General features: G+C 39.2%; 1 protein-coding gene across 3 annotated transcripts in view; it reads left to right on the plus strand.

The window, feature by feature from the left end:
* The window catches only part of spred2.L (sprouty related, EVH1 domain containing 2 L homeolog), a 76363-nt gene that overhangs the window by 30311 nt on the left and 33125 nt on the right, over positions 1-12927 (plus strand). For all 3 annotated transcript variants that reach the window (XM_018262817.2, XM_041562638.1, XM_041562637.1), the window contains exon 2: positions 8369-8543. In XM_018262817.2, coding sequence (XP_018118306.1) covers positions 8369-8543 — 175 coding nt within the window. The remainder of the gene's footprint in view (positions 1-8368; positions 8544-12927) is intronic.

Raw genomic sequence — 12927 nt, forward strand, 5'->3', positions numbered from 1 at the left:
TTACAACCTTTGCCTTTTTAGCAGTGGTCCTAATTATTCAGTTCTCATAATTCCAGTATATTTCTCTAGATACGTAGTACTAAATTGAGTGTTGCATCTTTTTCATATATTAACCATGGAAGCCAAGTTTTTTCATATGTTTCCATATCATTTAATAACATATGATCCAGTTTCTCATTGGCTGCTATCTGAATTATTCTCGTTTTGAGAGATGCTATAGATATATCTGTCTTTTTCCAATTACTGGAAACATTTATCCTAGCTGCCATAAGTATATGTTGACATAATCTGTATGTTATTTTAGACATCTTTTGGTCTCATTCCTAACAGCATAACAAAAGGATCCTTAATAAATCTAGAACCTATCACTTTTGATAACAGGTGAACTACCTTATCCCAATATTTAGATACAACCTTGCATTCCCACCATATGTGTGCCATGGTTCCCCTTTCAGTACACCCCCGGAAACATCTCGGATCACATGAGGGATAAATTCTATGCAATCTAGCTGGAACCAAGTACGCTCTATGTAACAATTTTACCGATGTCTCCATGACAGCCACACAGTTACTCCCCTTGTTCGCTATCAAGTTGCAATTTGACCACTGTTGAGTTGAAAGTTGGTCACTAAAATCTTTTTCCCACTCAAGCATATAGGGGAGCTTCTTGTTGTTCGGGGCCAATCGATTACTTTTTTTTAAAATGCAGCTGCAAGTTCTACCGCAAGGGATGTATTTTACAATTAGGCCACACACATTCATGATCAGATTACACTGATTCACTTTTTAGGTTGTTCAGTGGATCTCAAGGGAATCTAATTGTAGATGAGGCCACCCTTCTGTGTTTGTTTTTGGCCTCTCCATTGCACAGATGCCAGACATCAGGACTTAATGTCAGATTTTCCCACACACATATATATCAATATCAAAAAGGATATTTGCTTGGATTTGCCAAGCCTTAACATTTGTGTATCCATATAAACAATAAAATGATGTTCTCAATAATTATCCAGTAGGATGTCCTTTTTGAAAACACAGTAGAACCCACATTTTACTTTTTTCATGTATCCATATAAACAATAAAATGATGTTCTTCGTAATTGTCAGTATGCTTTCCTTGTTAAAAACACCTTAGAACCCACCCCATTATACATTTTCCAGCGGGCCAGAAAAAAATGTCAGATAACCCCATACACATATATATCAATAAGGATATTTTCTTGGATTTACCAAGCCTTTACATTTGTGTATCCATATAAACAATAATTTTCAATAATTGTCCAGTATGATGTCCTTTTTAAAAACACAGTAGAACCCCCCCCCCCATTTTATGTTTTTCAGAGGGCCAGAAAAAATTATGTAAAATCCAGGAGAATGTTGTATGCATAATATATACTGTAGGTGGAACCACAAGAACTGACGTAAAATGAGCGAAAACTTAAAATCAGGGCATATGAAATTGAGGTTTCGCTGTAAATCCAAACAATCACAATATTATTTCTTATTTCTAAGTACAGGTATGGGACCTGTTATTCAGAATGCTTGGGAGTTTGTGGATAAGGGATCCGTCTGAAATATGGGCCTCCATACTTCGTCTGCTAAAAACCATTTCAATATTAAACCCAATAAAATTGTGTAAGGAGTGAGTATACAGTATCTTAGTATGGATCAAGTACAAAGCACTGTTTTATTACAGAGAAAAATTAAATATCTTTTTGAAATGGAGACTAAAGGTGGCCATACACGGAGAGATCCGCTCGTTTGGCGATGTCGCCAAACGAGCGGATCTCTCTCCTATATGCACACCTTGTGGGCAATATTGGGCTGATCCAATCGTAGGGCCCAACAATCGGATCCTAACGAATGGGAACAGGCGGTCGGATCGCGGGACAACATCAACGAACAGATGCGGCCGCATCAACGAACAGATGCGGCCGCGATCCGACAGGATTTTTAGTCCCATCCGATCGAGATGTGGCCGACTTTCGGCCACATCTCGATCGGGGAAGCCCGTCGGGGGCCCCATACACGGGCCAATAAACTGCCGACTCGGTCTGTCCGCAGCTTTTATCGGCCCATGTATGGCCACCTTAAGAGATGTGGCTTTCCTGTAATTTGGAGCTTTCTGGATAATGGGTTTTCTGCAAACCAGATCCCATACCCGTATTTCTTATTAGTATTTGTAAAGGGCAGGCTACCTCTCTTCAATTTATGGAGCTGATGCAGAAGCCCGAGGTGTGCCAGGTGGCTGGGCTGTTTTTATGAAAGGATTGCTCCTTACAGGGCTTGCTCATAGAAGGTGTTTGTTTGTAGACTATGAAAAGGATTAGGGAGGCAGCCCTCAGTGTTTGGTATTCAAGCCACGGTGTATAACTAAACCATTTCCTGACCTTTCGGCCTGCATTCAGCCTAAAAGAGTAAACACTGTGCTTACATAAATGGGGCTGTTTGAAAAACATTCCTCTGAGGAACTTGGTATAGTCTCTGCAAGTGCCTGAGCTTGTTGTCTCTCCTTTCAGCATTATATGAAGGCACAGTGAACACTAACATTTTTGCAACTGGATTGTTGTACAGGAGATGAACATTTGGACTCATTTCAATTTTGCTTTGCTTGGCACTTCCCAAGTGCACGTTCAACTTACCATGGACCCAGTGGTCCTAGTTATTATCTTCTATTGGTATATTGCCGACATATTCTACATGTTCCTTTACAGAGTATATAAATCATTCCCTAAACCCCGACCCCAAAGGAGCTTACAATCAAAGTGCCTATCACATTTACACACATTATGGTCTGTTTCATTCTAGACAATTAACCTGCCTGTATGTTTTTTGAGTGTAAGAGGAGACTGGGGTATCTGAGGGGGGGGGGGGTGGACTAGTGATATGTGGGCCAAGAAAAACTTCAAAACTCAAAATTGTACAGTAATGGGACCTGTTATCCAGAATACTCGAGACTTGAAATGACCCAGTTAATGGATCTTTACTTAATTTGGATCTTCATACCTTTACTCTAACTAGAAAATCATGTAAACATTAAATAAGCCCAATAGGCAGGTTTTGCTTCCAATAAGGTGCATTATAGCTTAGTTGGGATCAAGTGCAAGGTACTGATTTATTATAACAGAGAAAAAGAAAATACATTTTAAATATTTGTATTATTTGGCTGCAATGGAGTCTATGGAAGATGGTTTTTCAGTAATTCTGAGCTTTCTGGATAATGGGTTTCTGGATATTGGATCTAATACCTGTGTTGCCATTGAGGAACCTGTACCTGTGTCTTCTTGCTCTGCGCGCCTTTCGCTTCTGTGTTCGCCTCTGATTCCAAAAAAACGGAATCTTTGGGAGCAGGTATGACCTGCACTCATCGCTAAACCAAACCCAGTGGTCAACCCACACATCACTAGTGTGGACCCCTAAATCCACACTAGATTGCTATGTCATCACAGATTCTAGGGATTAATACATTACATGACTTCTTCAGCAAGGGGAAGTATAAGAACAATGGATGCCAGTGAGCAGATTGCATACATTGTGTGGGTGATAAAATGCTGGAAATTTGCCCGTGCACCATTGCCTTTCAGCTGGAATTCTGTTGAATACGAACATAAACCACCCTATAGATGTTATTCTTTATAGGTCCGATTGGCCATAGTACTCCTTGGGCCAGATTTTTAAAAAAAAATAGTGCAGAGATCCGCTCGTTTGTCGACAACGGCAAACGAGCGGAACTCCCTGTGTATGGCCACCTTTTAGATTGAAGAAATCCAAGAATGGAAGGATCTGTTTTGATCATCCTAATTTCATTGGGGTGGGGGTGGAAACCATTTGCACACACTTAAATACCCACTGCTCACGAGGAAGTCCTTGACCACATGTAAAAACCCTGTTATGTTCCAGAAACCCTAAAGAGCAGACAGGAAATTGTTATATATCATTAAATGCTGTGATAAAACGTTGCTCTGGCACAAACATCCAGACAGACTTCAGATAAATGCTGTTTAGAGAGGAAACCTAGCCAGTGAAAAGAAATTCTCTTCCCTTAATGGGTAGATTCTGGTTCTTTGCCTTCATTCTTGTGCCTCCTAACAGACTTAATGAAAGCATTTTCATTTTTAACATCTTTTTATTTGTGGCCTATTTTGAATTAATAGGGAATCATTCACAGACGAGTTACTGTAAAAAGTAATGAAAACAAAATGTATTGCTTCAAGTTATTAACACTGCATGTGTCTCTAAATGCCCCTAGGTTTCTTACTGGGGTGTAGGTAGCTGAGGTTTCCTCAACTATGAAATGAACCAGACCATTGACTTTGCCTATAGTTCGTAAGAGTTTTAGAACCATTCACGGTTGGAGGAGGACGTAGCCATTAAAATGCGCACAGTACAGATTCTAGCAAAGCCGACTGCTGACTCCAGTAGGAACAACATACTGTACGGGGCCTTCTAATTATAGTGCATAAAATAAATAGGTCATCAATATACACTAAAAAATATGTGTGAAATTGCCTGTATCTGAGACCAAGGGAGTTATATGGTAGTATGACTTGCATCATTTTAGCAGTCCTAAGCAACCAGTTAGATGTTTGTTGATATTATTCTAACGGCAGTAGACTAGTAAAAGTTAACTGCACTCCAGTTTCCATAGGATACTGGGCTGGAGGACACTTTTCCCATTTTACTATGTGATCCCATATTTCCAACATCAAATTGCTGGACAATTTAAGAGACAAAGTCTTTCCTCTGGCCATTACTAAACACATAACTTGCATTTTCGAAAAATGATGCATCTATATTTTATCAACATTGCTCTCTCTTTAAAAACAGCCATAAATAGATGGTTTCTATCAGTTCATCTAGTGAGTAAATCTTCTTTTGACATTGCAAACAATAGAATGTCTGTGAGGAAACTGAATATATGCTGAAGCTTCCGCTGACTTTGAAGGTCACTAGGACTTGATTGCTTTGGTGGTGCAATGGTGCTGCTGTCAGAACAGTGCCTTTCAGCAACTGCTACAAGTCCCACCAGCCACAAATGTGCCCAATTCTATTCTGTTTAATGTCGGTTTAAAGGAAGTGAGCACCTTGCTTTTGTCCTTCTAGTCTTTGTTTAGGAGGCCATTTTTATAATTGTTTTTGAAAAGATTGCATGCAGTGCATAATCTCTAAGACACTTACTGATGTGCCTTATACTATAAGGTTCTTCTGTTATCAGTTTGTGTGTGATATACAGTGGCAACCAGGGTGTTTGACCTGTGGAGGACTGGCACAGGCCTCTACTAGGACAGCCATGTTCCATGTGAAGTTTCAGTATTGTGCAGCTTTCTTGGGTTTCATGTAAAGCTGCAACGTTGTGCATCTTTCTTTGGTTCCATGTGAAGTTTCAATATTGTGCAGCTTTCTTGGGTTTCATGTAAAGTTGCAACACTGTGCACCTTTTTTGGGGTTCCATGTGAAGTTTCAATATTGTGCATCTTTCATCGGTTTAATGTGACATTTTATTAGTGTGCTGCTTTTTTGGGTTTCATGTAAAGCTGCAACGTTGTGCAGCTTTCTTGGGTTCCATGTGAAGTTTCAATATTGTGCAGCTTTCTTGGGTTCCATGTGAAGTTTCCATATTGTGCAGCTTTCTTGGGCTCCATATAAAGTTGCAACGTTGTGCAGCTTTCTTGGGTTCCATGTGACGTTTCAATATTGTGCAGTTTTCTTGGGTTCTGTGTAAAATTTTTATTTTTTTGTAACCGCCTTGTATAGATGCAGACAATGTTTCCTCAACAGAGCTGCAGTAAAGTCTCACAGTCCTCCTGGCTTGCATAGTACAATTACAATAGGTGTATATGTGCAAAGCGTAAGACTTTGATATCATCCTATGACATTATTATTCAGTAGGTGGTGGGCGATATCTAAAATGTTTGTATGTTGCTGCAAGGCTGTCATGCATCTCTTATTGTGGCTTTTTCAGATTACATGAATCGTGCAGCTTCTTAATGCTGTCAGGCATAGTGACATTTCTGAGCTCGCCTTTGGCAATATGTTCTACTGCAGCTGCCTTAACAAAAGTCCTTTGGTTTCTGTAATCCTTAATTTCCTGTGGTTCTGACTGGGTGGTGGTCATGTTGCATTCAGAAGGCAGCAAATAGCCTTCAGATACCTGATGCATGCACAGGAAATAAAACGATGATGGCACAGAATGTACAAACACTGGCAAAGCCCCGCGGAATAAAAGGATTTCATATTTCTGCTGTTTGCCAAGCACTACCTGGAATATTAACTGCTTGCTGTCTCCCTGGCTGTGCCGCACACAGGCTGTGAATGCACTCTTTCACCGTGCTGGCAGATAAGTGGGTGTGAAAACACGTAAACGTGTAAATGAAAAGCATTGGCAAATTTTAGCTGCTAAGATAGTTCAGTTGCGGTTTGTGATGTTGTCTAGCGCTTGCATTTCATTTATATGTGGGTTTAGTTGAGTATGTGCTTTGGGGCACTTGCGGGGATATCCCACCAGTGAGCAGTTTTGTTGTTATTCTGCCATTAAATTAGTTATGTTGATATTCCTTCCATAACAGGAAAATATGGCAGATATTCATGATTTGAGTGTTTTTCCTGCTACAAAATACGATTCAAAAGATAAATATAAAAAAAATCCTAAACTGCCCCTTGGGGTGGTTCATCTTTAAGTTAACTTTTAGTATGTTATAGAATGGTCCGTTCTAAACAACTTTTCAATTGGTCTTCATTATTTATTTTTATAGTTTTAGATTATTTGCCTTCTTCTGACTCTTTCCAGCTTACAAGAAGGGGGTCATTGACCCCATCACAAATGCCCTGTAAGGCTACACATTGGTTTGTTTATTGTTATTGCTACATTTTATTACTCACTTTTCTATTCAGGCTTATCTTATTCATATTCCAGCCTCTTGTTCAAATCAGTGCCTGGTTGCTAGGGCATTTTTGGACCCTAGCAACCAGATTGCTGAAATTGTAAACTGGAGAGCTACTGAATAAAAAGCTAAATAACTCAAAAACCACAAATAATAAACTTTGAAAACCAATTGCAAATTGTCTCAGAATATCACTCACTACATCATACTAAAAGTTAGTAATACCCTATGAACCATTCATGAATTCCAGTAAGAGGCTAGAATATGGATAGGCAAGGGCCTGAATAGGAAGATGAATAATATAAAAAAAAAAGTAGCAATAACAATACATTTGTTTTTAGATGGGGTCAGTGACCCCCCCATTTGAAACCTGGAAAGAGTCAGAAGAAAAAAGCAAATAATTAAAAAACCTAAAAAAATAAAAAAGTTTCTTAGAATTTGTTCTATGCCATTGTAAAAGTTAACTTAAAGGTGAACCACTATTTCAGTGTCTTGGGTTGGTTCAAGCCACACTGTTTGTAGCTGATGGAGCAGAGTTGCCAGGGCCAGTAGAAGTACAGATATGTGATCTCTTACGTGGAAACCCGGTTTCCAGAACGTTCCAACTCCTTATGCGGAAGCCCAGGTACAAACCAATCCCATACCTGTACTACAAAATGAATAGTGGTGGCTGATACTGTGCGATTTAGAAAGCCATGTTTTGCCTACCATGGCTATTCGTAAACTGACCAGTGATTTTGCTTGTTCAGCCTCTAAAGCAAAAGTGGAAGATGTTGTTTATTTGTTAAAGGGGATGTTCACCTTTAAATTCACTTTTAGTATGATGTAGAGAGAGTGAGATGCTGAGACAATTTGCATTTTACATTTTTTATTATTTGTGGTTTTTGAGTTATATAACTTTTTATTAAGCCGCTCTCCAGTTTACAGTTTCAGCAGTCCTTTTGCTAGGTTCCCAATTACCCTAGCAACCATGCATTGATTTGGATAAGGGACTGGAATATGTATAGGCAAGGGCCTGAATAGGTGAATAATAAAAAGTAGCACTAACAATACATTTGTAGCCTCACAGAGCATTTGTTTTTTGATGGGGATCAGTTATCCCCATTTGAAGGCTGGAAAGAGTCCAAAGAAGAAGGCAAATAATGGAAAAACTATAATAAATAAGACCAATTGAAAAGTTGCTTCGCATTCGCCATTCTATAATATGCCAAAAGTTAACTTAAAGGTGAACCACCCCTTTAACTTTGAACCTTTCAGCAATGAATCTCCCATTAATGGCCGTATTTTGTCATAAATAATAAAGTTATATATACAGAATGCTACCAACCTGCCGAAAACCTGCACAGATAATTTCAGATATTTTTTTTCTTGCTCATTTGATGATCATACAGGTAGCTGACCAAAGGAAATTTAATATATTGTAAATAAGCTTTCTCTCCTTAAGTTCATCCATGAGAGTGACTGATTTGTGTGCTTCTCTCTTGCAGTGACAGCTACATTGTGCGTGTGAAGGCGGTGGTTATGAGCAGGGATGACTCGAGTGGGGGGTGGCTACCGCATGAAGGAGGTGGACTAAGCCGCGTTGGCGTCTCCAAGGTGTATCCAGAGGACAGTGGAAGGAGCAATTTTCTCATCCATGGGGAAAGACTCAATGACAAACTGGTAAGGGACAAAATGTGGTTTATTGTTTACACAGGTATGAGATCCATTTTCTGGAAACCGGTTATCCAGAAAGCTCCGAATTACAGAATGGCATTCTCACATAGACTCATTTTATCCAAATAATCCACATTTTTAAAAATGATTTCATTTTTCTCTGTAATAATAAAACAGTAGCTTGTACTTGATCTCAACTAACATAGAATTAATTCTAATTGGATGCAAAACCAGCCTATGGGGTTTATTTAATGTTTACGTGATAGCCTTAAAGGGGACCTGTCACCCTAAGAAATAATTCCAAATTCTTTTCTCTCATGTTAGTTGAGCAAAATAAACTTTACGTATACTATATTATTTAATTGACTGCCCCACCTCTATGCCTCAGGCATAACATAATAACAGGTATATATGTTTTAACGAAAAAAATTAGTTGTGTTCCATGTTTCGATTGCAAACGACTTTCATTATGTAGGTTTTTATGTGCAGATGACAGGTCCGCTTTAATGTATGAAGATCCCTTATGCGGAAAACCCAAGGTCCCGAGCATTCTGGATAACAGATCCCATACCTGTACACGTGTGCCTGTGTGTAGATAACGTTACATACAATTGTGATTCGTGTTAATGTTTAAACGCAGAGGAATAACCTTAGGTTGTCTCTAAATGTAAGCTTACCATTACAACTTGGCATCTCCTACGCTCAACCGTTGTCTAGGGTTGGTGGCTTTTTATCCTTTCACAGATCATAAATCGGCCTAATAGACTGTCAAAACAGTGGAATGAAGTACCCTTGGCTGTCCTCAGACAAACAAAACTGTCACTTATTTGCCCACGTTGATCTGAGAAAGAGAAAGGGGTATTAACAGTGGTACCAAATAAGATCACGGACTGACTGGTCTGGGGGGGAGATGATTAGATCAGCCCAATGAGGCTCTACCATCAGGATGGACAAATTGGGCAATGATCAGGCCATACTAACTTTAGGTTAACTTTTTTGTATGATGTAGACAGTGATATTCGGAGAAAATTTGCAATTAAGTTTCATTTTTTGTGTTTTTTTTTTTTAATTATTTAACTTTTTATTCAGCCGCTTTCTAGTTTGCAATTTCAGCAGTTTGGTTGCTAGGGTCCAAATTACCGTAACAACTATGCATTGATTTGAATAAGAGACTGGGATATGAATAAGAGATGCCCTGAAATGTAGCAATAACAATACATTTGTAGCTTAACACAGATGGGGGTCAGACCCTTAATTTGAAGAATAAGGCAAATAATTAAAAAAAACTGTATAAAAAAAAGACAAATTAAAATGTTTTTAGAATTGGGCATTCTATAACATACTATAAGTTAACTGAAAAGTGAACCCTCCTCCTTTAAGGGCCTGTGGAAACCTGTCAGAAATTCAACTTGCCTTTTGTTTTTGTTTTGCGGAATTATTAAGAGAGCTGTCTTTTTTGCAGTGATTTCCTTGCTTTTCTAAAGTGTTGCCGGCTCCAATTGCAAATTTTACATGGAACCACTGTTCTTTATTATAAACTTTGTCTCATCCCATGGCTCTTCTACAATTTTATAATTATTGTTTTACATAATCTGTTGGGGACCTAGAGGCGTGGGCTCCTGCTCTGAGCCATTTCTGACCCCCGGTTAATTATTATATAGCATTTCTTTAATTAGCTGAGACTGCAAGACCCCCCAACTTATTTTTTTTTTTCCACCAGCTCAGTACTGTATAGAGTAGGGATGCACCCAATCCACTATTTGGTGTTTAGCCGAATCCCCAAATCATTCATGAAAGATTTGGCAGAATACGAAACCGAATCCTAATTTGCAAATTAGGGCAGGAAAGGGAAAAAGTAGAATTTTTATTTCCCTGTTTTGTGTCAAAAATGTACTTGATCCCCCTTACTGCCCGGTTAGCAGTTCAGTTGCATAGGGCTGGATCAGGTTAGCCAAAAGATTTTTTCATGGACCATAAATTATTATATAGCGTTTGTTTAATTTGCCGAGACTGCAAAACCCCCTCGACTTTTTTCACCAGCTCATTACTGTATAGAGTAGGGATGCACCCAATCCACTATTTGGTATTCGGCCAAATACTTCATGAAAGATTTGGCTGAATATGAACCGAATCCGAATCCTAATTTGCATATGCATTAAGGGAGGGGAAGGAGAAAAAGTGAAAAAGATTTTTTACTTCCTTGTTTACCTGATTTCTGTTCCTGCCCCTAATTTGCATATGAAAATTAGTATGCGGTTCGGCCATGCATGAGGATTCGACTGAATCCAAATCCTGCTGAAAAAGGCCGGAATCCGAACCGGATAGTGGATTCGGTGCATTGCTAGTATAGAGAAAGCTGATAAGTGATGAGATTTTAGAATTTATGTAAAGCAGAATTCCTGAAAGGAAACACAACGTCACTCTTATTCCTTCCCAGGATCTCTTCTGCATACAAATGAGAAGGGCGGTCTTCTCACTCATAGCCTGGGCTACCCTTAATGTTTTATTGGGCAGCTGTCCTATCTGTGTCTGTAGAAAGGTTCTACAACTTCCTGGATTCCCTTGTCATAGAGTAAGAATCATGAAAACAGAATTTTCACATGGATTCCCTGCAATTTGGAACACATGAAGATGAAACACAGTGGGCTTGTATGTCATACTCCAGGGCCACAGAGCTTCCTTCATCTAATTTAAACAAAGGCCCATTGTTGCTGGGAAAGCTGGTCAATGGTATTATACAGTATAGAGGGTTCCAACAAACAAGTTTCTCTTCCATGAAAAAAAAAAATGCAGTTTTTAGTTCAGATATATTTGGATGTTTATAATTTGTTTTCAGTTTCTTGCATGGGTAGGAGGGAGTAATAAGGTATCGATCAGCATTCCACATGCGTAATATACACAGTACACTGCTCTATAGGAGAACACAGCATTCACATTTCCTTAGGCTCACAGGGGCTACTTTGGGATTTTCAGCGCCCACAGCAGTGGCTGATCGATACCTTATAGACTTTATTGTAAAACGCCAGGTGATAGCCTGAAAAAACATCCTTGTGCATTTCCAGGCCTGACTGCTGATACAAGTGAGTGATTGGTTTCCCTTTAATGTACAGTTGCCACCTATTCAGTTTTGAACTGGCTTTTACACCAGCTGTCCGGTTTAAAACTGCCTGTCAAGATTTCAGAGGTCAGAACCAGACAAGACTCTGCTTTGACTGAGTAATCCAGACTTTGATGACACTGCCCACACCTACCATAGCCCCACCCCCAATGTAATTTGTCCCACCCCTGATTTTACTCACCCCACCTCCCTGTCCAGACCTTTAGGGTCAGGCCACACAGGCAGATTCGGGGAAATTAGTTGCCCAGTGACTGCCTTTCCTGCCCGCTAAAATGTAAATTGCCGGCGGGGTGGCACTCAGAGCGATTTGTTTTCCGAAATCGCCCGAAGTTTCTTCCTCAGACGACTTCTGAAAATGAATCGATCCGAGTGCCATCTCGCCGGCAATTTACATTGCAGCCGGCAGGAATGCAGTTTGGGGAGATTAGTCGCCCCGAAGAAGAATCTGCCTGTGCGCCCTGATCCTAAAAGACTCAAGGTGGCAAACCTACTTTGATGCTTCTCTTTACTGTATTGGACAATTTCTTATACAGGTATGGGATCCGTTATCCGGAAACCTGTTATTCTAAAAGCTTTAAATTACGGGAAGGCTTTCTCCCATAGGCTCCATTTTATCCAATTAATCGAAATTTTTAAAAATTATTTCCTTTTTCTCTGTAATAATAAAACAGTAGCTTTTACTTGATCCCAACTAAGATATAATTAATCCTTATTGGAAGCAAAACAATCCTATTGAGTTTATTTAATGTTTACATGATTTTCTAGTAAAAAAATCCAAATTATGGAAAACCTGTTATCCGGAAGACACCAGGTCCTGAGCATTCTGGATAACCGGTCTACCTGTATTAAACAACACAAAACGTATGTCCAAAAAATTGTAATTTTACGAAAACACAATGCTGTGGTGAAAAATTGCACACATTTGCATATCCAAATTGTGAATAGAACAAAAAGCGATTTTTCAACTTCAATATATTTTATTAAATCATTTAAAATCATGCATCTCTACCCAGCAGAAAGTTTTAGTGGCCCTCTGTGCACTACTGGTTTTGACTCCTGAAACAGGGTAGCACAATCCAGCTCTTCTCTGGCAGTCTGCACACAATTAATTAGCTTGCTCTCTGTGAGTTTCAGTGGTCAGAACCGCCAGTGCAGCACAGACAAATACTGCGTTCAATTACAATTACCATTACAAATAATTACAAACCATTGAAGATTATTAATTCGTGTTTATTGGAAAATTGCCTAGAATTGTATTACACAATTATGGGT

Source organism: Xenopus laevis, chromosome 5L, assembly GCF_017654675.1.
Source record: "Xenopus laevis strain J_2021 chromosome 5L, Xenopus_laevis_v10.1, whole genome shotgun sequence".
Lineage (NCBI taxonomy): Eukaryota > Metazoa > Chordata > Amphibia > Anura > Pipidae > Xenopus > Xenopus laevis.